We start from the raw sequence: 27,625 nt of genomic DNA, 5'->3' as shown, positions 1-27,625 counted from the left end.
ATGTCAGGACGAGGAGTGTTTACCAGGACTCTTCCACGCAAACAAGCAGGACTGGTCACCCTCTTTAGTAACCACCCTCCACTCATTACACATGGAGAAAACCAGGTACTCATTCAGTCATGCAAATGACTCCACTAGGGAAATCAACCATAGCAGCCAGAATGGTCAAATCACCAGTCCAATGTGCCCTCTATTTAAATCATTTTTACTCTGGTCATGATGATACTTACCACCTCCACTGAATAAAAGTAGAGTTAAGAGTCACTGGCTTTATCTACTTGTTTTTCTTGTCCCTTCACACTTGATCTTCAATCTTTAGGAAGGCCATTTCTATCTCCATTTGAAGTTTAATCCTGATGCTTAAGAAAGAATATACCTTTCTGTGCTAAATCAAACAGAAAGTCATTCTCCAAATTTCCAGAGGCTTCCCTCTTCCCCAAAGGCACAGTTGGTTTATATGAAATTCACATGAATATGTGCCACATCTTCTTTAATCAAGATTGACTCCTAGGTCATTCACTGAATCAACATAGCAAAAACAAGATCACTAGCCACAAAACTTTATTGTAGAGATCAATACATATATCCTGATAAACATTTTAAGCCATTCACTTGATGGTTATGGACATATCAGGATCTGTTTTATTAGTATATTTTTGGTTTGCTTGGTGAGGGAAAATCATAAATCAAGTCTAAAAGGCCTGATTTAAAAAATCTATAAAAAAGGATTAAATACTGCCAGCCCTACTGTGTCAAGAAACATTGTACAATTCAAATCAAGAAGATAATTCCATATAAGTCCAGCAAGGCATGATGGCAAGTAGAAGTGAAACAATCTGTTATACAAAATGCAAAAAGAGTCAAAGATGAATTACAAAAAATAAAATTTTGGTCAGAAAATTATTACTACATAAAGCCACAGAAGGATGTCTATTAATTGCTTTCTTTAAGGGGAAAAGAAATCAAATTGGTAGTTTTCTATTTATTTAGAGGGAAAAATAAGCTAAGTGTTTGGACAATTCTGATATTAAGCGAATTCTTTCTCATCTGCAATCTAGAATTCACAAACATCTGACTTATTTTTGCTAATCTGTAGAAATGAGGAAATAAAATCAGTGGTTGGCCTTCAGTGGGACACTCACAACACCCGAATGAGGTCCAGAGTAATCCTAGATCGGGGGATATCAATGTTGAGTACTCGGACTTCCACTCTTTCTCCAGGGCCCAGTCCGAGACTCCTTCTCTTCTTCGTTTTAGAAAGTTTTGCTTCTGTTACATTTCGTATGGGAATCAGCCCTGATCTCCCCACTCCTATATCCACAAAAATTCCAAACAGAGTGGCATTCTCCACTTTGCCTGTAAGAACTGTCCCAACCTGTAGGTCTTCCAAGCAGACTATGCTTCTTTTGAAATCAGGTTTATCAAAATCTACAAAAAAAGGGGAAAAAAAGACAATTAGTATAAATAATAAGGCACTGGACTTCCCAGACACAACATAAATTAGTGAATAAGTATTTACTACATATCAATTATGTGCCCAGATCAGTATTAAGCATTGAAGGGGGGACACAAAAGGAACTGAAGACACAGGCCTGCCTTCAGAGAAAATGCACCCTCATTAGAGAAACAGCATTCACATAGCAGTAACAACTCAAGAAAATTTACTCAAACACTTTCTTCTCTTCAACCTTTATCTCGCTAACATGTTAACATCAGCACTATACATAAGGACCGAGAAGAGTAGAGAGTCTTCTTTCCTCTCTATGGGGTGATGAGAAAACATATTTGCTCAATGAATATACAAAGCTGAATCACAAACCCTGAGAAAGTAAGACCCTTGGAGTCAGAAGATTGGGTCCAGTGCCTGAATTCTCAAACTGTTTAAATGTGGTAGAAAGTACATCAACATTTGGTCAAATGTGAATGAAATTCAAATGTTCTCTCACTTCCCCCCACAAATTTGAAACTCAGGAATCAATTCCTATTCACTTTAAATATATTTATTCAATCAAAATTTATGGATTCTTGCTCATCTACGGCTCAGAAACCCAGATCGGCTAGTACCTAATCTTCTTCCTCCTCTTTCAATTCATCAACCATTTATTAACCCCTATTATTATCTCCTGGCCAGGCACTCTCCTGGGTGCTTGAGACACAACGATGAGGATGCACAGATCTCTGCTCTCAAGTTCCTTATAGCCCTCTTTTCTTGCTCACCCCAGTGTAGACTTTTCTGTTCATTAACACTGTCCCCCAAAAGGTGGGCATAAAGCATGCCAAGGAATCATTATGGCTCTAGTTAAAACAAAACAAAAACAACAACAAAGGTTTTATGGGGGAGAAGGTTAGAACTAACGGTTTAAATGTGGCGTTTGGATTATCTGTGGATTCCATTTGTCCATGCTCTTCTTGGCCCCCTTTCCTAGGATTACTGAATGTTGATTCTAATAACAAAGAACACATTCTACGCTTGGATCTCCTTTTACTAAGACCTCACTTTCCCCTCCACCCATTCCAGTTCCTTTTCCTCCACAGCTGTTGGCTTTATCCTGATTACTTGTTAAAGCTATCCTTTACATTTGTATTAGCAACTGGCCACCTCTTTGTTCCCCTCCCCTAGTCCAATCCATACTGAAATCAAGATTTAAAAAAAAAAAATTCAGCTTTTTCCTGTAAAACAAAACAAAAATCCTCTTCAAACCTCAAATCTCATTTTCCTCATAAAAAAGGAATATGCTAAAACTGGAATTGATTCTGTAGAATTTCATGTGATGCTGAAGCAGTGAATTCTAAAAGTAAGAAACCTGCTGTAATATAAAATTACACTGGGCAAAGACGGTGTCAAAGCAAAGTGAGAGGAAATCATTGATCAGGGTCAGACGTAGGATGGTCTCTGAAGGCCCATACACATTGTTTTTATGCTTGGAAACTCTTTTTCTCCCTTTTTTCTTACAGAGGTGCAGCTGCTACAGACTCCCCAAGGGTTCCTGATCAGCTGCTTAGTTTAATTTTGCATGGAAAATCAGAGTCAGGAACTACTTAACATGTTCCTGAAGACAGCCTGGGCCACCGAGAAATCAGAAAATCCTCCATGTAGCATGCAAACTTGAACACTTTGATAGCCAAGGCTGCATATTCAGGCCTTGTTGCCGGGCTGCTTCTGGTGAACCCAATTATAGAAACTAACTAGCAACCAGAGTGTTAATAAAAACAGAATTGATTATATCACTGAGAAAGCAGAAGACGGGATAGGTATGAGGAAAGAATGAGGCATCAAGAAAGGAAATACTTTTGAGAAAATGGAGAAAAGAAAAGAGACGTAACATAAATACGGTAATGCAGAAACTCCAAAATACCATCTGCCCCTTCAAAAGTATGACTGCTTGCCTTCCCCCTTGGGGATGTTTTCAGTACTAAAATTGAAGTTCTCAGACATCTTGAAAATTGTGACTTACTTTAGGGCAAAGGTCAGTTCCAAAGTGTGTAAAGAGACTTATTTGAAATTTCACTTGTCACTGAGAAAACACTGCAGTAACTGGCAAGCTCAGTCCAGGGCCCCGGCGCATCTGTTTCTGCTCCGCTAGGGACATCACTAGATGAGGACCTCTACTGAGCTGTTGGTTGTTTAACTGAATCATATAATCTGAGTGTTGATCTTTGCTCTGAGTCTACACTGTAACTGGGATAATGGAGCAATCAACGCCATGACAGAAAAACAAAGATGGACATGAAAATCCAGGACAGGATACCTGTAGCTAGAGCATATTTGCTAACCCTCTAATGCAATGGTTGTAGGCAGACTACTCTTAAATCCCACTCTGTGTGAGAACCACCGCTCTACTTGGTATTCCTGCTCAACAACACTTATGGGATTCACATAAAAGGATAACCACGTCTCCAGGTGGAGATGAAACATCCACTTTGGAAGGACCACCTGGAGGCTTCTACTCCCTACATTTTTAGCATAGGTCTTACTGGGTGTTTTATTTTTCTCTGACTTTTTTTTTTTATTTCAAACCAACAGACAAGTTGAAGGGATAGTACAATGAGCTTCCTGGGTATGTTTTTAAATTCTCTTAAACCTTTTCAAAGAAGCATGTCTAACCACCTCCATACAGCCTAACCCAGAATGAAAAGAGCCAAGCCCTAAACATGGTATCATAAAACTGGTTATGAGACAAGTGCACAGATGCATTTAAATCTCAGGGCTTCCTATTCAAATTTCCTTGGGAAATTCTGTCTTACCAGGTCAATGCTCTCAGCAACTATGGCTGATATACTTTCCTCACCATCTACCTGTGTTGAAAGCTGAGAGCACTTTTAATTAGAAGGAAAAATCAACAGAGATAGTATCTTATTTGTTCAGTGTGTTCACTGACACAGAATCCAGGAACTTGGAGGCTGCAATTTAGAAAGAAGATTCACTTTTTAGTTTGTGAACTGAACGCTTTACCTTGGACTTCTGGCTCCTACGAGACAAAAACAGCTTACAAAAGGTCACAAAAAGTGTGTCCCTCCAGGCACACAGCAGCACATAAAATAAGCATGGAATGAGGAGTCAGGAGACCTGGCTTCTAGCTTTGGCTCCGGATACTAACTGCAATGCATTTGAAGGAAGGTCACTATGCTTTAGTTTTCTCATGTATAGAATGGGAAAATACTATCTGTTTTGCCTATAACGTAGGATTGTTGTGAGGACCATAGGAGATAACATGAGCTATGCAAATGAAAGGTACTGTTATTCATGTTCAATTGTTTACCTGTTCGAAAGTCAAAGCTTTCAGGCTGACTGAGACCATCTATGATGACCTGTAAGGTGTGTACTGTTGTTTCCAATCTTTCTGCAATTTTCTCTACTCCTTCCATTTCAAGGAATGAATTTATTTTTTGTTGCATTTCAGGCTTTCCAATCTCACACAGCATCCCTCCAATGAATGATAAAAACCTGAAGGGGGGGAAAAAAAGCCCAATATTTACTAATAATATTACTTATTTTGCAATCTCCTTATACAGGTCACCCTAAAATTCATTCATTTCAGATCCATATATCAATCAATCAGTCAGTCTTTATTGACAATCTACTGTGTGTCCCATGTTGTAACAAGTTATCTGTCTTGGAAAAAAAAAAAAAGGCAGAGGATGGATTTAGGTTCTTGTGCTATTTTCCAATGAAGCACTTGCTCAGAATCAGCATCAGAAACATTTTACAGTGTAATGTTCATTAGAGTTTAGTGTCATATATATTTTCTAAATAAGGACACTTACATTTATCTTACATTTCCTAAAAATTCCGTTAGGAAAACTTATTTGAACTTCAATTAGCTAACAGGCAAACAATGAATTGATGACATTAAAACCCAGAAAAATATCCAACAAGCATTGCCAGCTTTAGACCAATGAAATACTCTATTCATGTGCCACATCATTGCTCTGTCCTTTGTGTACCCATGATGATAGTGTTACCTGTGCAACATACTATCAGCCTAATAATTCTCAAATTCCATCAACAGTGAAGCCCCACATGAACTAAATTATATCAAGTACATTAAGTATTCAGAGTCAGCAGAAAAAAATATGGGAGGGGATATCAAAAAGAGAAAGTAATTTTCTTCCAAAATGGAAGCAAGCAAAACCTCAATTATATAATCTTAAGCGGAATATTCTCTTTATATACTTTATACATTATATAGCTGCAGTATTTACAAAATAAAAATATCTCCTTTCTCAATTTTCCTTTGCTTTACCATTTCCCTTGCTTGCACAGCTGCCTCTCAATTGCTTAGGTTTGAAGTCCAGTAATAAGTTAATTAAGAAAAAAAAATTAAAGAGTTCAGATGCTTTTCCCTTTAATTTCATCAGAATATGGGGCTGTGGCTTACTTTCTTGACATTCCTTGGCTGGGTATTTTTCTACATCATTAAGTTCCATTTCCTATGATTAATGGCACTTTAAAAATGTCAACACAGTAATCAGACAGATAGTGATACTAATGCCCTCAAATCCCTTCCTCTAAGGATGTCTCTGGAATACAAGAAGGGAAAAAGCAAACTGTTGGATGCTGTCTATAATCAGAATTGGGATGTATCCCATTTGGCAGGTTGCTGCATCATCACGAAAAGAATGCTTGTGATTTCCATTTTTTTTTTGCATTGTTGTGTTCAACTAGAAAAGGCTTCTTCAGTGATAATCCAGTGCTGATGATATGGTATCTGGTGAAGAAAGCTTTCTCATCTCTCAGTTAACTAGAGAGTCTCTTTGGCTTCAAATGTACAATCCTCCTACTTTCCCATAGCCATATTTTAGGTCAAAAACAGACAGATTCTCCAAAATCCAACTAATTCTCCTGAGAATATATTTTGGTTAATGGTCTAATGAAAGACCAAGGAGTTGGTGCTTGGTCTCCCTTTTTGGGAATGTGCTTCCATCCAAACTGGTGGCCAGTGAGATACACTGTAAGTCTGTGTGGCCGTGGCTTCCCCAGCCCAGCAGAGGCAGCTGGTATCTGTTAGTGCTGATGGATGGGCAGTAGCACATGAGGGCCCTGGTGACAGGGAACAGCTGCTGGAGCTCTGACTGATGGGGCAGATGACACATGACAACCTTTGCCCACAGCCAACTTCCTTGCACAGTTTTCTAAATAATGCATGCCCTGTGGAGCAGGCTTCCCTGGTATTCCCCCTCTTGGCTTGATCGGTCTGCAACTGGCTATTCAGCAGAGTATCTTTCAAATTCCCAAGATTCTGGCTTACAACCAACTGTTAAAATGCCAAAAAAGTGTATTCATGGGCTATAACCTTGAATAGTATTTTATAATTAATAAAAGTAACTAAATGGCAAAAACTTCCCAAAGCACTGTATAAGTTTTGGCCTCAATAACAAAAACACTGGCTCGGGAGGCCGCTTGGAGCCTTCACAAGTTACACACTTGTGTGTGTAACTCACTGCTACCAAAGTTACCTCCATATAAAGAATTCTGTTTATAGTGGTTGCAGATGTAAGAAGAAAATTGGTCTGTTTAACCTGGGTGCATATTTTACATATCATTTTCATTTGGACACACATAAGCCTGAGGGCACTGGTAACTGAAATCAATAAAAAAGCACCAAATTGTGCTCCTAGCTAATGCTTCGTATTGATCAACCCTATTTTTAAATGACTACAGAACAAAGTCAAATGCTTTTTTATTTTGAAAACTTTCTTAAAGTTATAACAGGGATGCAGAAAAAGGAAAATAGCAAGAAGTGGGGGGAACTATAACATGAACTGGGAACAGCATTCGGACTGACCTCTCCCTTATTAGATTCAAATATATTAAACTGTAAATGATAGGAAACAATGTTTTACCCTCAGTAGCCACTCAATAAACATGTGTTCCTTAAATATCCTAAGAAATTTTTATTCCATGTATTCTGAATTTTCACTCTAGAATTGAGTGTGATAAGTAACATCCAGTACAAAGTTTCACTTTAGAATTGAGTATAAGTAATACTCAATACAAAGTACTTTCTGGCTCAGAAGTATATAAAAATGTGTTATACTTTACGAAGTCTGGAACACAGAATGTGAGTGAACATGTACTGATACATCTGTGCCGGGCATTATGCTAGTGCTTGACAGATGTTCTCATTTAATCCTGACAATAATCCTAAAGGCAGGTATCATATCATACAGAAAGGGAAAGTTGAGGTTCAGAGAGGTTGAATAACTTGCCCAAAGGCCACACAGCTATTCCCACTAAATGGAGTTTCGTGCCATACACATCTGTCTGTATCTGTTTATAACCATAGTTATGTCAAAATTAAAGTGCTATATTTGGTTAAGATATAAAACACAATACTTTTGGTAACATTTCACCGACACAATTTAATGGAAGATTAGTTTTAAATATTAGACAGTTAACTCTGATAAATCCCACAAATTATTATATATACGCCTTTAAATAGACAATTGTCTCAAAAGTCAATGAGTTATTAAAGTCATAGTTTCATTTTCTCCACTGTCTCTGGAAGGCTTTTTTTAGTTTGCTAAGGACCGTTGTCTGAGCTGCTGTTTTTATTTAATATGTAATTTCATCCATCTTACTTAAAGTAAGAAAGTAGCATAAACGCAACAAATAAGCACATCATGTTCTTTTAGCACACATCTGCACAAAGTTAAAATACAGACCTTGCAGCGGAGATAGTGCTTGTTTTTCAAACAGAATGCTATATACCTTAAAATCGCTGATATTTTCAACAGAAACTTATTACAAATGCCAGGGTTTTCCCCTCAAAGAATAAGAAACGTCTTTGTAACATTTTTCCTGAAGAATAAAAAATTCTCAAGATTCATAAGACCTCAGATACAGCCATTCAATTTTATGTAATCATTTGGAGCATGGAGAAAAAAATTTAGGAGCCCAGGACTTGGTTCATTACATTAAAGCAACATGATACCCCATAGAGCACAGAAGAAGCATGGTGATGCAGAACCATCACTTTAAAAACAACTTAATATTAGCGTGTGCTTTGTGGGCCAAACACACAGGATTTAGAACTCCACAAAGAACCATGCTGCAAGGGCAAAGTCTTGCTAGCTGTCTATCCACTCTTGACACTTTTAAAAGAGACTTTTGTACTTGTTTATTTTTATCCATTAGTTTTACTCAGTTTTAAATTAACTATATCAATAAAGAAAACAATAAATGCAAGAACACAGTCATTTTAGAAATAATAGGTACAGATAAAGCAGGTCATAATTTGTAATACAGGTAGACATTCAATGATTTTAAAAGAGAGCTTATACCCTAAGAGAAAATCTAGCCTTCTTAACTGTGATTGTAGATTAAGCACTAGGACACAAACGAAAGTTCAGCAATAATTTTTTACACTAAAGACCATAGATACTGCATGTATTTTTAAATATGCTGCACTTACTATTAAAGACTGAATATAAATTCCAACACGGTAAAGGAGAAAAACCTGCTACTCCTTTTCTATGGGAGCTGAATTTACACAGGTGAGCATGTCGCAGCGCACATTTAGTTTAGCTTAGAGAAAGAGGGCTAGCTTTACCACATCTGCCGTTTCAGCAGTCAAATTAAAGGGGCAGCAATGTGAATTGCACTTTAATCATCATCAAAGAATCTTCAAAAGTCTAACCTCTTTGCTAAACTGAGAAACCAAACTGGGCCAGAATCCTTAAAAATCTCTGCTGGTGCAAAATCCACAAGTAATGGTAAATTCAAGTTGACTGCATTTATGGAGAGGCCCACAGAACAACCTACCGTACTGTGGAAGCTAGTAGGTATCTAGTGAAGACAATATTTAAATGGCTTTTCTTAGCATACAATCAGCCACAGAAAGTTACAGCAAGTAATTTTTCACAAGAACGTACAGCTGAATGGCTTTTGAAAACTTACATACTGCAGATAAACTTTAAAAAAATGTAACCCTTTCAGAAAGAGTAAGGGGGTTATTCTGAAAGCCCTTACAGACTGTGAACTGAGAATACAGTTTTAAGCAGTAAGCAGCTATCTGCGTGGCAGCGGGGCATTTTTAGCATCATTGGCTTGGTACCATTTGGAGTGTCTTTGGAGTACCTCGTGCATCTAAATACACTCCTGCATCTATGAGTAGCAGAAAAAACCAAGAAGAACTGAAAAAGAGAAGCTTCATAGATTAAGGAATGCAGTTTGTCTTCCAAAAGACTTGGTTTATAAGCATCAGACTGTTACCTGCTTCCAACTTCTGAAGAACTTACTAAATGTTTCCTTCTTTTTCAAAAGTCTGTTATACATGCATAGAAACTGGATACTCAATGCATGTTGCATTTATTGTATGTAGGAGAACATATTAGAAAGCTGTTTTACTTTATTTTAGCAATTTAGTACAAGGAATTAACTTTGTAAAAAAAAATGCCAGTTAAAATGTTTACACAGAAATCCTCCAAAAATTTAAGATTTAGGATGATTTTCTCTTTAGAAATAGTTGAAGACATTGCTCATATAGTTACATCAAACAAAATATCTAAGATCAATGAAATAATAACCAATGCCACAAAGAATAAGTAGCACTGAATTTTATGTAGCTTTTCCTATTTCAGAACCACCTGTTAAGTGGTTGATATACTTTGTGATTATAATTAAAACTATAATTTAAAAAAATCAAATGAATATACATATATATCCAAATGAGTATGAATATATAAAAATGGGAAGGCATCATGCATTAGAATGTTGTGATTATTGCTCTCAAGATTTCTAAAATCCTGTTCTAGGAATTGCCTTAGAAATCGCCTTAGAAATCAATTTACTAGTGACAAAGGAAAGTCAGTTTTCTTGCATTTTTTAAAACAACAACAAACCTACCCCCATAAAAAGAACCAGGAAAAAAAAACCCAACAACCCAATATTACTCAGCTTGATCATCCTTCTTCCATTGGGCCTGGTTGTTTTAAACACACATATACCACACACACACTCAAATGATAAAGATTTGCTAAAATCAAGGCCCTTCAAAGGAATGTGACAAAATGCTGAAGCCAATTAAATTTAGAAATTTAGTAATTTAGAAAAGCATATTCATTTCTTCATTAGGTATTTATTTACTGTGGAAGAAGACTCTGAAAGATGATAACAGAGCCTTTGCTGTGAATGAGCTTACAGTCTAATTCTAAGTAATGACAGTATATTGCAATAAATAATCTTTCACTTAGATCTGCTCTTTTAGAGGTAAGATTTTACACGCAGATGAACAGATACTTTGAAAGGGCTCAATAGAGATGATTTCATTTAATTCTCTCAAAAATTTATTGTAGATATAGATTTGCAGATAAAGGAATCAAAACTCAGATAGATTAAGTGACCTGCCCAAAGTCACACAGATGAGACCACAAGGTTGTAGCTAAGGTAAAAGTTGTCACATATCACATCTTTATCAGCACTCCTTACCCCCTTACTTTGGGGGATTTTCAATGCAGACAGAAGATTTAGATCCTAGATAAAATTTGGCACCCAGGACCACTGCCTGGGAGCAATTTATCATTATTTTTTAAACCAAATGCAAAAGGAAAAAGTTTGGCTCTTTTTGAGTTACTGAATAAGAGTTGGACAAAATTAAGTTAGTGGTTTCAAAGGCTGCAGACTCTCTATAGCTCAAAAACACTGTGTTTAGAATTCATATAATTTAATTTACTGGCTGTAAAGCCATAATGTGGATTAGTGCCTGTGAATATCTGAAAGCAGGAGGGCAAATAAAAAAGTGGTGCTCAAAAACATACAGGCTCATGATGGCAGAACTGAAATTAAACAGCTCCGGCACCACTAGAGGATAAAGCCCATGTATTAGGGAAAAGGATTTTCTTTCTTGGGAAACAACCTTTTTACTATGAATTCCATCCTGTCAAGGGATCTTTCAAGAAATTTGAAAGGGCTTAACACCTGCCATTTCCATAAATCCTCTGGTTGTCCTCTGAATGGGCAGAGCCATTTTTATTCCATTTAAAGAGTGGGCAATTGAGGTCAAAGTAATTTGCTTATGGTCACACAGAGAGTCAGAAGACAGGCTAAGATTAAAATCCATAGCTAGACTGGGGACAGGAAGGGGAGGAGGGAGATAATGGGAGACTAAATCAATAGCCTACTGAGTTTCCGGCTCCAGACTGAGTGATCTAAACTTGAAGAAGAGAAGAGAAGGGCAAATACTTTGGAGATGGAAGAGACTGAAGCAAGCACAGCTTTATGGCTGGCTGGCAACTCTCTCTCGCTCCTCCTCCACTGGGCACTAAGGATATGTAGCAGAGAAAGCAGTATTTTCTCCAGTCCTAAGACCCAGTGTTAATGTTAAATGTCCCAAATTATATCTGGATAACATAGTAAAACAATTAAATTTTTCCCAGGAGACCAACAGTTGTAGACCACCCTCCCCTTTTCTTTTATGCCTCAGGTTGGCAGCCCCTTCTCAATCACAACTAAAGTAACAGCAGTAGCAATTATAGCAACAACAGCAGCTTACTCTGTCCCAGGTGCTAAGAACTCATATCATCCCATAAAGTAGGTACTATCTTTATCTTCATTTAACAGACAAGGAAACCGAGAGACTGGGAGGTTAAATTACTTTCCCAGATCAAATAGGCATGATTTGAATCCAGGCAGTCTGGCACTGTACTGCCTCCAGATTGAGCTAGGGGAAAGTCAGGTCTCACATTCTTAAACTTCATAGTTCCCTCTTCCAGCCTCGCCCAAAACTTCGTGTGGGGTGCATGTTGGAACAGTGTGTAAGACATTAGATACGACAATCAATTCCCAAGAATCCCACAGCCTGATCATCCGATTCTCAAGTGGGTAGATTCTCTTTCATCATTTTTCTCTTCTGTGAAGGCACTTTTGAAAATATGATAAATGTTACTTCCTGGGAATTATAGCAATATGTTTGGGTTTTAACTACTAACAAGAAAAAAAAAACAAAAACAAAAATCACTTTTAGTAATCTGTCCATTTACCATTTTTATATTTTAGGTTTGGCCTCCCTTTTATGATGCTATGTCTCTTTATGAAAAGCAATCTAATACTGTCTAATCACAGCTCCATAGAAGAAGTTAATGCGGGGTAACTAATTGATACACATCCTAAGACTTCACTTATCAAAAGCCAGCAATGATTCTGCCTTGATTTTCATGTCTGAATGCTGCCAACTCTTGTGAGGCAAGTCCAGAAAAATTTAAGATCTTTCAAATTTGCAAATAATTTCTTAGGTCTGTTTATCTAATCTTCATTTATTTTATAGCATTTGTAGTTGGGTTTCTTTTCAGGCAAGTTTCCCACAAAGAAACATGTTTTTATCATTGCAGAAGTTAGCTGGCATGCGAATGTAGAATAAGGCTGCGGTGAATTTTAGATGTGGGGAGGGGTGCTAGACATATTTGGTAGGCTAAGTGACTTACCCCTTAGAGAAATTACAAATCACCACAAGTCACGGGGCTTCTGAAGTGCTCACATTCGAAACTATGAATATCAAGTCTGTGAATGTCACTGCTCTACTGCTGCTATTTTTTTTTTTTTTTTTAACAAAAACAATCTAAACTCCTTGCATTATAGCTGCTTATTAGCTAGAAGACTTTTTTCCCTGCTGGGCAGAAAGAAGGGGTTGAGTTGGGAAGAATGTGATAAAAACCTCTGAAAGTAATTTTAAAAGAAGAGTTCAGAGACACTAAACCTGAACAGGAATGGGAAAGAAACAGAGACTGAGATGTGCGCACTCATTAAAGGTCTTCAGTAAAGGCCACTAGTCACTGTCTGGGCTTGACTTATTTTAGCCCCACAGCAGAGGGCAAGGCAGGACCTCTAAAGGGCTTCACCATGCCCCGGCTCCACAACCACTTTTAGCCCACAGCATCAGTTGGGATCCATTTATTTCATCACAGAACCCTTGTGTATCTGTTAGGTTAATTCTACTTTTGTTTTTTTGTTTTTTTTCCCCCAACTTTATTGAGATAAAATTGACACATAACATTGTATAAGTTTAAGGTGTACAATGTGTTGATTTGATACACTTATTTTATTGCAAAATGATTATCACCACAGCATTAGCTAACACCTCCATCAGGTCACATAATTACCATTTCTTTTTTGTGGTGAAAACATCTAAGATCTACTCACTTACCAACTTTCAAGTATATAATACAGTATGATTAGCTATAATCACCATGCTGTACATTAGATCCCCAGAATTTATTCATCTTATAACTGGAAGTTTGTACCCTCTGAACAATTTTTGGTCTTAAAAACCTGACACAAGTTTTTTGCAAATTAAGAATAAACATTGCTTGGCTTTTGTACAGAAGATCTCCCTCGCCAGGTAAATATTTTGCCAGGTTATGTGATTACTCCTGTCCCAGACCTGAATGTTAAACTGACGGTTGTTTACTCTCTGAAAACATACTTTTCAACGTTGATTGTAAGAGTCAGAAATAGGTACAGCAGCAGTAATAAAGGAAATATGATAGTACTAACATTATAGTGCAGATATTGATACAAATCATTCCTTGATAGACATTTACCTAGTCCATTTGAATGGTGCCACATGCCATATTCCTGCTACACAGGCTGTTAAACACTTCTAGAAACTAGTCTTTTTAAATTTCTCCCTAATGGCCAAAAGGGAGATAACAATTAAATACTAGCTAATGCTTTATCAAAATGAGTGCCAAGTGACAGTCCTGACATTAAATTTCCTGGCATTTTTCAAGTTAAATCAAGAATATAACTTTCAAGCTTAACTATCTGGAGTGAATCAAATTCTTAATGCAGCAGATTCTTTGGGAGAATCCCAGGTCTCACTGTGACATGTACAAATCGGCATAACCTGCAGTGCAAAGCACTTACCTCCTGGCACCTCAGTCAAGAAAAAGGGGAAATCGGATACTTGCCTTTGACTCTCTTCATCAAGCAAAATGGTAGGACAAAAACAGAGGAGGCACGGGGGAGTGGCAACCCCTAAATAGGCTGTTTCTGGACTTCATTCTACTCATAATATAGCAGCAATTTTACTCACGTCCCTCAATACCCAACACAATGAAATCACTCACACATGGGGACATCCTGACAATTTCTGGATGATGACAGAAAATGGTAAGTAATCCTCTTTCATGGTCTGTCTCTGTTTTCTAGTCTATAAAATCTAGGAAGGGCTCTGGACACAATACTCTGTGAAGGCATGGGATTCAATTTGGGGAGGTCCTAAAATCCCTTCAATCCACAAGGGATTCTGAAGGAAGCACTTACTCAACATGTGGGATAGGCAACGGCAGAAAGGTTTCTTAGAACATAGCTGTTCTCTCAATGGTTTCGCTTACACAACTGCATTGACCTCAGCCAGTTTAGACTACAGAAAAAATACCTGGATTGAAGTAACGCTAAACATTCCATTTTGCTTGATTAACGTTGTCAACTCCTGAGTACTTCCCTTTCCTCGGTGTTCTTCTGTGTAGTCATCTTTCATTCTCTATTTCTATCATTTATTCTTTCATTAAACAAATACTGCCCCATCAGTCTGCGTTAGGTGCTGGGGACAGAGTAGTAAACCAGATTCATATGATCCCGTCTTATTGAGCTGACAGCCTACAACTATAAACTAACCTTAAGTTTAATTGCTACTAGCCTAGCCAACCTGGTATGAAATTTTCAGATGCATTACTTACTTTGCAAGAACAAGGACAACTGGAGAGGCTCACAACTTTAATGACAATATATTCTACTGTGTCATACTTCTTTTTGACCAACCAAGTCTCTTATAAACAAGTGGGGTAAAGTGGAGTACTGAGGCCCACAGCAAAAGAAGCTTTTTAATTAAAAATATTTAAATCTATTATTCTTTTTCTTGCTTTTATACAAGATTGGTTGTCTCTTAAGATCCCTGATCTCTAAGATCAGTTCAATGTTCCCCATATTTTCGTATATTCTTTATGGTTTCATTTTTTACTTTATGAATTTTGTTGTTTACGACTTTATTTATCACTTAGAATGTGCAAAACACTATGGTAGGGCCTAAAGAATACATAAATGAATACAAGTGATTAATGCCCTCAAGGAGCCTACCAAAATGGGGAGGATAAAACTTACAAATAACCATAATAGAGGTCAATAATTAGCAAGCACCCTTTGTGAGGCACAAAGTTATTCACAGGAGAAAGAGGTCATTTCTAGATAGGGGTATCTCGTAAGGTCAAGGACGAATTCAAGGCTTTTGGAATGAGAAACAGAAAGAATGAACCGCCATCATCACAAGGAAGACCATGGTTGGAGCAAGATTTTGGGGAAAGACCTGGAGTTCAGTTTAAGACATGTTAGGTTTGAGATGTCGAGTAGGCAACTGGATGCATGAGTCTGGAGTTTGCAAGAGTGGACTGTGTTGAGGACATACATTTAAGAGTCATGTACTTATGAAAGTCCTTACTGCCATGAGACTAGACGAAATCACTGGGGGAGTGATCCAAGTTTAGGTTTTTAACTTCTCTCTTCTCCATTCCCCTCCTTTACAATAAGTTTCCACTTCATCCTCCAGTGTCTCTGGTATTCATATTATTTTTGCCATTCATATCCACAGTTACTGTCTTTCATGCCCTTCGTCCAATCTGCCAGCAAATCGTACTGACTCTACTTTAAAAATCTACCCAGCATCTGATCACTTCTCACCAACTCTTCTGCTATCATCTTAGCTTCAGTCATCATCATCTTTCACCTGGATTACTGCAATTAGTCTAACTGGTCTCCCTGCTTCTACCATTGCCCCTTATAGTCTATTCTTAACATAGCAGGCAATAGGATCCTTTTACCACGCAAATCAGAGCATGTCACTTTTCAGCATAAAATCCTGCTATGGCTTCTGATTTCACTCAGAATTAAGGCCAAGCCTCTGTAATAGCCTCCCAATGCCCTTTTGACCTGCTCTTATTTTTCTCTCCCTTGCTCACTCTGCTTTAGCCACACTGGCCTTCTTGCTATTATTTGAATATGCCAGGCCTGCTCCCACATTAGGGCCTTTACATTGTCTGGTCCCTTTTCCTGGAACACTCTTCCCCCAGATATCTGCACAGCTAACTCCTTTACCTCCTCCATCAAGACTTTGCTCAAATGTCACCTTGTCAATGAGACCTACTCTGAGTTCCCTACTCAAATCTGTAAGCCCTCACCCATAGCCCTGACAATCTTGATCCGCATTACTCTGCTCTTTCCCTTTTTCCCACAGCACTTATCACCTTTATCAAATTATAAATTTATTTATTATGCTGGTTGTATATTATCTGTCTCCTTGAGTGCAGAGATCTTTAATTTATTCCAAGATTGCAGAACAGTACCTGGAATACAGCAGGCACTCAGAGGGTATATGTTTAATGAATGAATGAATGATTCTGTCAATTCTAGCCTCGGTTAATGGAAAGAGAGGAAGACAAAGCCTTTTTGTTTGTCTGTCTTGTTTTTGTGTGGGGCTAGTGCGGGGGATTGATGGGAGAAAAAGAGGGAGTTACAAAGGGAGGGAGAAGAAAGGATACAAGCTTTAGTTTTAGATATGCTGAGCTTGAGTGCTAGGATATTCATGAGAAAATCTCTCACAGGCAAATGGAAAGGGAGAGCTAGAGCTTATGCGGAAGGCCTGGACTAGAGATGTTGAAATATAGAATTGCAATTATCAGTGGAGAGGTGAGTGATAAAGATAGTCATGTGAGTGGACGCACTCACCCAAGGGAGCATACAGAACAAGAGGAGAAGGTGGCTGAGGTCAAAAACTTAAAGAATATCTACATTTAGAGGGCCAGAGGAGGAAGAGAAGTCAGAGAAGGCAGAATATGAAAACAAAACTCATGGAAGAAGGTCAGTAAGCTGATGGAGTCAAATGTGGCAGAAAGGGTAAGTGATTTAAGGATGGAAAGAGGCCACTGGTTTTGACAATCAGGAGTTCAGTTAAGAGAGTAATATCAGAAGAGTGGTAAGGATAGAAGCTAACCTGTAAGGGACTGGGAGAAAGCAAGCAGTAAGAATTAGAGGCAGATAATTCTTCTGAGAAGTCTGGCAATGAAACAAAGGAGCAATGAGAGAGAAGTTCTAGGGGGAAGTAAGATAAAAGGTGGTTGCTGCTTTTAGCTGTTAGGGAGTGGAGAATGGGGAGACCACAGCAATAATATGCCTGCGGGCCAAAATGAAAGGAATAAGCAGTAGAGACATTAAAGACACAAGAGACAATCACAAAATTTTATAAAGCTAAAAGACCTTATTCATTTAGCTGCCACTCCCCACCCCAACACCCCTACATTTAGAGGTAAGGCAACTAGGACACAGGGAGACCTGGAGAAAGCCAAGGTCAAGAGTCCTTAGCAGCAACCTCTGCGAGGTGAGGGTAGGGAGAGAAACAGAAACAAGAGATGGAAGGGTAGCTTATGGAAGTATGGGACAGAATGAGTAAAGATATGGAGACAATATAAGGAAGGGGATTGTAAGGTAGCTTTGCATTTTTTCATTGAAGTAGGAAGTGAAGTAATCAGGTAAATATGAGAAGACCCTGAAACAAGTAAAAAAGATTTAGAATAGAATGGCCTCAAAGGACTATTGAAGGAAAATCTATCTGTGGCAATAGTAGGTTTCTTAATCCCAGGTTCCCCTTATATCTTCCATAATATGGATTATCTTACTATGTTTTTTTAATTGCCATTTCCTAAAGACTTTGCATTACTCCTCACTCTCTCTCTCTCTTACTTAAAAACATCTTCTGGCAGAGATGGGTACATTTCTAGGATAAATATGCTACTCCTGCTCTACACTCTACTCCTCTCCTAAAATGAGAAGATACCAAACACGGTCACTATCAAGCTGCTTATTTTGAAATGCACATGCTTCATTCTAAAAAAACATGATGGAAGGGAATTCTTTTTAGTGCAATCTTCAGGAAACATCCTATTTGCAGCAGAACAGCATAAAATTCTACACACTCTATGTGAAGAATCCATTTCCTACAGATCCCTTAACAAAATAAACAGGCCAAGTTTCCTTTATTGGAGGAGGTAACATTTTCTCCAGAGGAAAGGCAGAGTCTCATTTCAGCCATGTGATGACAGAGAATAACACTCAAAGCCAGCATATCCCACATACTCATTTCTTTCTTTCTTTTTTTTTTCCTTAAGAAGCACCCATAACACAAGTCTTTTTATTTTCTGTGCTGAACCCATACTGTCTTTAAGGGTATGATGGTCTTTTAATCTGAAAGACCATTATGATTACATTTAAATCTGGCTCCAAACTAGCTTTCTAATTATGACCTAGTTAAGAGCTCAGGTTTGGAGTGTCACAGATCTGGTTCAAATCTTGGTTTCATCAGGTGAGTTATTCTAGGCAACTGACTTCACCTATCTGAGACTGTACACTAAAGAAGTGGGAATGATAACAGTACCAAGCTCATAAGATTGCTGTGAGGTTTCAACAAGATGATGCTTCTAAAGTGCCTGGTGATGAGGAATGACTCAATGAATGTTTGTTGTTTTTACTGGACTATTAACTACTCCCCAAACCTGACCTGAGCTATATTTTCCTGTGTCCAATCCTTTAAACATCTCTTTTCCTCTTTCTGCTGGTTGAAATCCTTAAAGACCTAGCCCAAATGTCACCTCCTGCACGAAGCCTTACAAGATACCTCTATCCAGAAATGACCTCTTTCTCCTGTGATCAACGCTTGTGTTTCACAAAGGGCACTTACTAATTATTAACCTCTATCATAGTTATTTGTAAGTTTTATCCTATTTTGGCTGGCTCCTTGAGAACGTAAATCACCTCTATTCATTTTTATATTCTTCAGGCCTACCTTTGTACATTCTAAGTGATGAATAAAATCATCAACAATAAAATTCATAAAGTAAAAAATGAAACCATAAAGAATATTAAAAAAAATATGGAGAACACTGAATTGCTTTTAGAGATCAGGTATCTTAAGAGAAGACCAATTTGCATAAAAGCAAGCAAATGAATAGTAAGTTTACTTCATAAAAATTTAAAACATTCATATTTCAAAAACATGATAGCATTATAAGCAGATATAAAAGGTAAACAAACAAGAAAAAAATTCAGCCCATACAACAAAGCACTTTAATATTTAATAGAGAATCCTGTAAATGTAAATGACTTTTAAAAAGTAATATAGGGCCGGCCCCATGGCTTAGCGGTCGGGTGCGCACGCTCTGCTACTGGCGGCCCGGGTTCAGATCCCGGGCACGCATCGACGCACTGCTTCTCCGGCCATGCTGAGGCCGTGTCCCACATACAGCAACTAGAAGGACGTGCAACTACGACATACAACTATCTACTGGGACTTTGGGGCAAAAAAAAAAAAAGGAGGAGGATTGGCAATAGATGTTAGCTCAGAGCCAGTCTTCCTCGGCAGAAAGAGGAGGATTAGCATGCATGTTAGCTCAGGGCTGATCTTCCTCACAAAAAAAAAAAAAAAAAGGTAATATAAATAATAAAAATAGTAAAAAAAAAAGAAAAGTAGACTTTTTTTAAACCACAAAATGACTAACTTAGGTTAAAAATATTATGATCTCAATTTTACAAAATACAAATATGAAAGAGAAAACTATAAATACAAAAGTAAAAAGACTTAATGGCTTTACATTTTTGTGTATTTCTGGGAGTGACATTATGGTGGGGTGGCATTAAAGCCATTTATATTCCCACTGGTTTTCTGATATAATTAAACATGAATTTACTGCACTGGAACTTACTTTTACAGAACTGAAGTCAAACCAGTGATGACCTAATCATATCCCTAATGGGCTTTTCTTCCCTGGGAAGACCCTTATGTAACACTATACGAAAGTATGAACTACCTATGATGAGTGATGTCTATACTAAGCATATTTGAAAGCTAGAAATGACTACCATCACTCCAAAGTGGATAATGAGGATGGTAAGCTTAATTAGATAAATTACCACTTTTGTTTACAGATTTTAAAGGTCAGGAGTTGAACTTCATGTAGAAGAAATTTCCCAAGAAATAGTCCACAAATACCTTGCTTCAGAGAGACAAGGCTACTCCCAAAGGAAGCATAGAGATCGGTGAAGTCATTGGTAGGGCTTTTATGCTCCACATGGAGAAACTGGCCCATGTGAAAACTGGCAGAAAAATCCTGCCTGACAGGAGAAATTCAAGATTTCTCAGGCTTGAACATTGCTAGTGGCATTATAAATCACTATGTTACTTGGCAATATATATCAAGAGCTACATAAGCTTTTAAACCCTTTGGCAGAGTAATTCCATTTCTAGGAGCCCATTGTAAAGAACCACTACTAGTACTATTATTACTAAATTACAGTTCAATCACTTGATGGAATATTAGCTAGCCTTTTAAAAAGAGGGATATGCAGAAACAAAAAATTTGTGCTTAGAAAGTAAATTGAAAAACTTATAAACCATATTAGAACTACATTATGGAAACAAACAAAAATGTACATTAAAAAAAGACACTGGTTTGCATATAACAAAATGCTAATTTAGTTGCCATGGAGACATCAGTTGTTGCAAGAAATCTATAAATCCAGATGCACCTATGCATCTTCTCAAACAACAAACACTAAAAATACAATTACTATCATATGAGACCACAATTTTTGTTTTGATATTAAAAAAATGAGAACCATGTGCTAAGATGGAGAATGGGACAGGGATGCCCACTCTTACTACTTCTATTCAACACAGTACTGAATATCCTGGCCATTGCAATAGGCAAGAAAAAGAAATAAAAAGCATGAAGATAAAAAAAAGAAGTAAAATTTTCATCTATTTGCTGATAACAGAACTGTTTATACATGAAAACTTAAAGAATCTACAAACATCTGCTAGAACTGGTAAGTGAATTTAGCAAGGCTACAGGATACAAGGTTACTGTAAAAAAAAATCAACTGTATGTTTACGTATTAGCAACAAATTAAAAAATTCCATTTACTAAGTGTTGAAAAACATAAAATACATTTAATAAAATACCTGCAAGACCTGTATACTGGAAACTAAAAAACACTGCTGCGAAAAATGAAAGAAGACCGAAATAAGTGGAAAGATATAATAAGTTCATGATCAAAAGACTCAATAAATAATACGAAGACATCAACTCTTCCTAAATTCACCTACAGACTCAATGTAATCCCAAACATAATTCCACCAGTTTTGTTTTGTTTTGTTTTTTAATGGAAATTGAAAAGCTCATTCTAAAATTTATAGGAAAATGTAAATCATCTAGAATATTTAGAGCAAAATTTAAAAAAAATTGGAGGACTTAACACTACCTGAACTTTAAAGATTTTATTTATTCATTTTTTTCCCCCCAAAGCCCCAGTAGATAGTTGTATGTCATAGGTTCACATCCTTCTAGTTGCTGTATGTGGGACTCGGCCTCGCGTTGGACGGAGAAGTGGTGCCTCGGGGCGCTCCCGGGATCCGAACCCGGGCCGCCAGCATCAGAGCGCACGCACTTAACCGCTAAGCCACGGAGCCGGCCCTACCTGAACTTTAAAACTTGGCATAAAGTTACAGTAATCAAGATAGTGTGGTATTGACAAACAGATCAATGAAACAGAACAGAGACCCAGAAATAGGCCCACACTTATACAGTCATTTGATTTTCAACAAAGGTACCAAAGTAACGGGTAAAAGAAAGCTGTGTTGTTGTTTTTCAAACATGGTGCTGGAATAACTAAATGTGCATAATGGAGAAAGAAAATGAACTTTGATCTCTACTTCAAGTCATACATAAAATGTAATTTCAGATGTATCACAGACCTAAATGCAAAAGCTAAAACCATCAAGCTTTTAGAAGAAAACACTGAAGAATACATTCATGACTTGAGGTAGGCAAAGGTTTCTTAGGACATGGAAAGCAGTAACTATAGAAGAAAAAAGCTGATAAATTAGACATCATCAAAATTAAAAACTTCTGCTCACCAAAAGACACCAATAATAAATTAAAGAAGTAAGCCACAAACCGGGACAAAATATTTGTGAAACATATTCGACAGAAGACTAGTATCCAGAATATATTTTTAAAAACTCTCTGACTCAATAATAAAAAGGTCAACAACTCAGAAAATGGCTAAATGATATGAACATAGTTCACAAAAGAAGATATACAATTGATTAATAAACACATGAGAAAGTGCTCAACATCATTAGGGAAATAAATGCAAATTAACACCACAAAGAGATACCAATACATACACACACACACACACACACACACACACACACACTAGAAGAGCTAAAATTAAAAAGACTAACATCAAATGATAGCAAAGTGAAGTAACCAGAAATCTTATGCATTGTTGGTAGAAATGTAAAATGGTAGAACTACAGTGGAGTAAAGCCTAGAAGTTTCTAAGAAAACTAAACATTCACTTACCTTATGACCCAGCAAATCCATTTCTAAGCATTTTTCCAAGATAATTGAAAACAAATGTCAACAACAACAAAAAATTGTACAACAATGTTCATAGCTGCTTTACTCATAATAGCCAAAAACTGGAAATAGGCAAGGTTCCTTCAATAAGAATAAACTGTGGTATATTCATAAAATGGAATATTACTCAGCAATAAAAAGCAACAAGCTACTTATACTTGTTACAACATGGATAACATCTCTAAACATTATGCTGAAAGAAGCTTTACAAGAAAAGTACAACTGTATGGTATTGTTTATGTGAAGTTCTAGAAAAAGTAAACTAATCTTTGGCAGAAGAAAATCAAAATGGGGTTAAATCTAGGAGGCTGGGGCAGGGATTGTCTGGGAAGGGGTATGAGGGAACATTTTGGAATGATGGCAATGTTTTTTATCTTTATAAGGGTTTGGGTTTGTAGGTACTTATTTGCCAAAACTCAGCTAATGTACTCTTTTTTTTTTTTTTTTTTGTGAGGAAGATCAGCCCTGAGCTAACATCCATGCTAATCCTCCTCTTTTTGCTGAGGAAGACCGGCTCTGAGCTAACATCTATTGCCAATCCTCCTCCTTTTTTTTTGGCCCCAAAGTCCCAGTAGATAGTTGTATGTCATAGTTGCACATTCTTCTAGTTGCTGTATGTGGGATGCAGCCTCAGCATGGCCGGAGAAGTGGTGCGTTGGTGTGCGCCTGGGATCCGAACCAGGGCCGCCAGTAGCAGAGCGCGCACACTTAACCCCTAAGCCACGGGGCCGGCCCTCAGCTAATGTACTCTTAAAATTTAACTGTATGTGAATTTTACCTTAAAAGAAAAAAAACTGTTAAGAATTATAGAATTCTAGTTAATGATATAAATGTTGACATATTAATTGAAAGTGTATTGATGTCTGCAATTTTCTCTGCAATACATAAAAAAATAATATGGACTGATGGACAAATAGATGGATAGATAAGTGGAAAAACAGGCATAGTAAAATGCTAATAATAAAATCTAGGTGTGGGTATATAGAAATTCATTGTAAAAAGTTTTTTTCAACTTTTCTGTAAATTTTTTCATAATAAAATGTTGGGAGAAAAACAGGTACCACTGTTTTGATGTTGACAGAATATTATTTTTTACTTCTTTTTTTCTATTTTCTAACTTCTCTATAATGTGCTATACTATAGTCTTTCGATTTTAAACATTTTAAAAGAAAGGAAACCAATTACATCTATTAAAATAATCAAATATAGATTATTTCAAAACAAGTTAAAAATCTCACTTTACATGTAATAGAAGTTAAAATATTCACTATTTTTAAACACACTGTCATTTAACTCAGTAAAAGTCTTAAAATATTCAGTTATGTAGCAAGTCACTGTTTTGAACTAATTAAAATTTTGGAACTAATCAACTGTGGTATTTTTTCTTTTAATGCCTTACATTAAACTTTCCCTTGTACTAAAAAACCTCCCCCATATCATTCTGTGTTAATGTATGTACATTAAAAGTACATCATTTCTTAGACTCTAATAACCAAGCAGGGCAATATTTCTTAAGAAATCTGAGAGTTGGCTGTTTATTTCCAAAAGGGCTTTATCTTTAGATAAGCACAAGCTTTAAGCCAGGTGCTAGTCATTTGTGTCTTGTTAATTTCCAAAACAAACAGAGGAGAGTGCCATGCAATTTCCATTACACACACTTCACCATTAGTACCAGGGTTTATTAGCTTGACACCGCTCCAGGAATAATGGTTTCATTCCTCACTGAAATAAAATAATGTGCCACATAACTCAGCAATGTGGAACTTCTGAAAAATGTTGTCATGTTAAACATGGTCATATTTTTTAAGTCTCCATTATGCCAAAACAAAGGCCATTTGCTGTAGAGAACTCACTCTGGGCATGGAGAACTCTCATGGGGGCCTCAGACTTACCTCATCGCTATGTCATATGATTCCGGGTGAATACAAGTTTGGTCCAAAGGATTTGGCATCAGTACAACATTCACTGCAGTTTTGCTTTTCTTCTTGCCCTGCTTCTCATTTGTGACCTCGACACCTGCTGAAGATGTCACAGCAACTCCCTGAATGTGGCCTGCAGATTCAGTCTGCTGACTACTGTAACCATTTAAAATGGCAGGGGCAGGGTGAAGAGGGGAAGTTGGGCAGAAAAGAAGAGTCTTTAATTAAAAATGTGCTTATTTCTCTGCCACACAAATATACACAATCAGTACCTAGATTCTGACCATTCATTTCATAGAAATTACCACTTATTTGTTTAAACACTGTTAATAGAGATTTCTGTTACTTAATGTCAAAAACATTAACTGATTCAGCCTGTATAATTGGTATTCTAGAAGAGAACACAAAAAATGAAAGGAAATAAATTAAATAAAGAGAAGGAGGAGAAGGAGAAGATGATTTCCCAAAGCTGAAGACAGAACACAAGTTCTTAAATTAAAAGAACCTACTGAGTGCAAAATAGGATGAATGGAAAAGACTCATATTTGACATATAGTATGGAAACATTAGAAAATGATTTTAAAAATCAAAAGAGAAAAACAAAATAGATTACTTCAAAAGGAACTAGAATCAGACTGGCATCAAATTTCTCACTGACAAACATCAGATGCCAGAACACAGGGGAGTAATATCTTAGAGTTCTGAAGAAAATGATTTTGAATCTAGAATCATATATCTAACCAAACTAGCATTCATATAAGAGGGCAAATTAACATCATTTTCAGACACGTAAAGACTTAAGTACAACCCATATAATATACCCTTTCTGAAAAGAATTTATTAAGGATATACTCCAGCAAAAACAAGGAATTCAAGAAAAATGAAGGGCTACAAGAAACAGTGATGAGCGCTGAAACCATAAAAACTTATTAAGTTAAACAACTGCTCATGAATAACGTAAAAAAATATATAGAAAGAACAGTTTGAAATTAAAATCCCAGGTCATCTCATCGTGGGATGTAGAGCTGAAGGGAGGAAGGTTGGGAAGAGCCCTAAGGTTCTAGTCTTCTCTAGGAAGAGGACAGGGACACCTATTAATTCCAGAGGTCAGTCCAAATCAAATTTAAGGATAATCACCAGAAGAATAAAAGTAAGATATACAACTTTGAAATTACTAAGGGGAGATAAAAATGAGGTGGGAAAACAAGGAGAAAAAGGAGGAGAAAACAACTGATAAATTCAACAAATAGCATGAAAAGAATCAGAAAGCATGATGAATAAAAAATATATAAGATGGAAGATTAAGTCCAAAGAAATCAATAAATACAATAAATGTGAATGTATTAATAGACGATTGAGCACAACCATGAAATCCATCTATATGTTCATAAGAGTCATATTAAAAATTAAATGCCATAGAAAGTTTGAAAATAAAAAATCAAGCATATTCTGAAAAGGCAAATATAGCAACATTGCTAGCAAACAAAATAGATTTCAAAGAAAAAACATTAAATGAGATAGCAATAGTCCATTCTGAATAAAGGTATGATCTATCAAGAAGATATAACAGTAGTGAATCTTCAAGTATTTCATTATCAGTTGAAAAAATATAAGGCTTTAAAACAACCCAAATGTTCCTCAATAGGGCACTGATTAAGTTATTGTCCACCCATAAATTAAATACTGTGCAGACATGATAAAGAATTATAGAAATTTTTACAATGTTATAAACCAATGTTACTGCAATAAACAAAAAATTAAAAAAAAAAAAAAAGAATTATATAAATCTATATGTAATATTTGGAAAGAGATCCAAGATATATTACTGAAACAAATAAAGCAAGTTTCAAACAGTTGTATAGCATGATCCCTTCTGCATGCATTTTAAAACAATAAACACATACATACAAGCTGACATAAGTATAATTCATTTTCAGGAAATAATATATAAAACTATTTTGAAGTGAGAGATTGAAGGGCTCTTCTCATTTGATTTTTTTTATACTGTTTGAATTTTCTAACCAAATGTTCAAAAAACATGTAAGCTAAGAAACATGGGATTATTTTATCCTCATTTTTTTTTTCATTTCTGGCTTCTGGGTTTTCTGGTCTACTTAGAAACAATTTCCACCACTCTAATGTTCTGCAAAATGTTTTCTTCTGGTACTTTTACAGTTTCACTTTTCCCATTTAAGTCTATGATCCACTTGGAATTTATTTGGGTATAAGATATGAAGTGGAACTATATCTTCTCCCACACTTACCAAATTCCTGCCAGTTGTCATAATACCTATTTATTGTATAATTGATCAATTTTTCCTCACTATTTGAAATGTCACCTTTATCATAAACTAAATTCTATCTACATTTTGGTGGATTTCAGACTCTACTCTCTTCTATTTCCACATCAAAACCAAACTGTTTAATTACTATAGCTTTATAAAGTATTCTACTGTCCAGTGGGGCTGGTTTTCCCTTTATTAGTCTTTTCCAGAATAACGATTATTTTTCCATATGACCTTTATTATAATTTCACCAAAAGAAAAAAATACATATGAATGAACGAGTTAGTCCAAAGTAGCAAATACATAAAAGCTATTCTTTCATGATTACAAAATGCTAAGAAGTCTACCCAATTTCTTTGCTTTTGTGCCACCAGGAGCAGAAAGCAAGAATTTAGCTCTTAATTTACACAACTGATAATTAATGCTTTGGTCAGTTTTCAGTGAAGGGGGAGCGGG

The 27,625-nt window shown here is 36.6% G+C and overlaps 1 protein-coding gene across 3 annotated transcripts in view; it reads right to left on the bottom strand.

Moving 5' to 3' along the window:
* Positions 1-544: 544 nt before the first annotated feature.
* Positions 545-27,625, bottom strand: part of SRBD1 (S1 RNA binding domain 1) — a 213,504-nt gene continuing 186,423 nt past the window's right edge. For 2 of the 3 annotated variants that reach the window (XM_004436692.3, XM_087436821.1), the window contains exons 19-21: positions 24,858-25,040; positions 4,761-4,945; positions 545-1,428 (exon numbers count right to left, since the gene is read on the bottom strand). In XM_004436692.3, coding sequence (XP_004436749.3) covers positions 1,139-1,428; positions 4,761-4,945; positions 24,858-25,040 — 658 coding nt within the window. In that variant the 3' untranslated portion in view covers positions 545-1,138. The remainder of the gene's footprint in view (positions 1,429-4,760; positions 4,946-24,857; positions 25,041-27,625) is intronic. The other variant, XM_004436691.2, reaches the window with a different exon arrangement.

This window comes from Ceratotherium simum, chromosome 11 (genome assembly GCF_057802395.1).
Source record: "Ceratotherium simum simum isolate JZ-2026a chromosome 11, ASM5780239v1, whole genome shotgun sequence".
Classification (NCBI taxonomy): domain Eukaryota; kingdom Metazoa; phylum Chordata; class Mammalia; order Perissodactyla; family Rhinocerotidae; genus Ceratotherium; species Ceratotherium simum.
The sequence above is the reverse complement of the archived record's forward strand: the minus strand, read 5'-3'. Positions and strand labels throughout refer to the sequence as shown.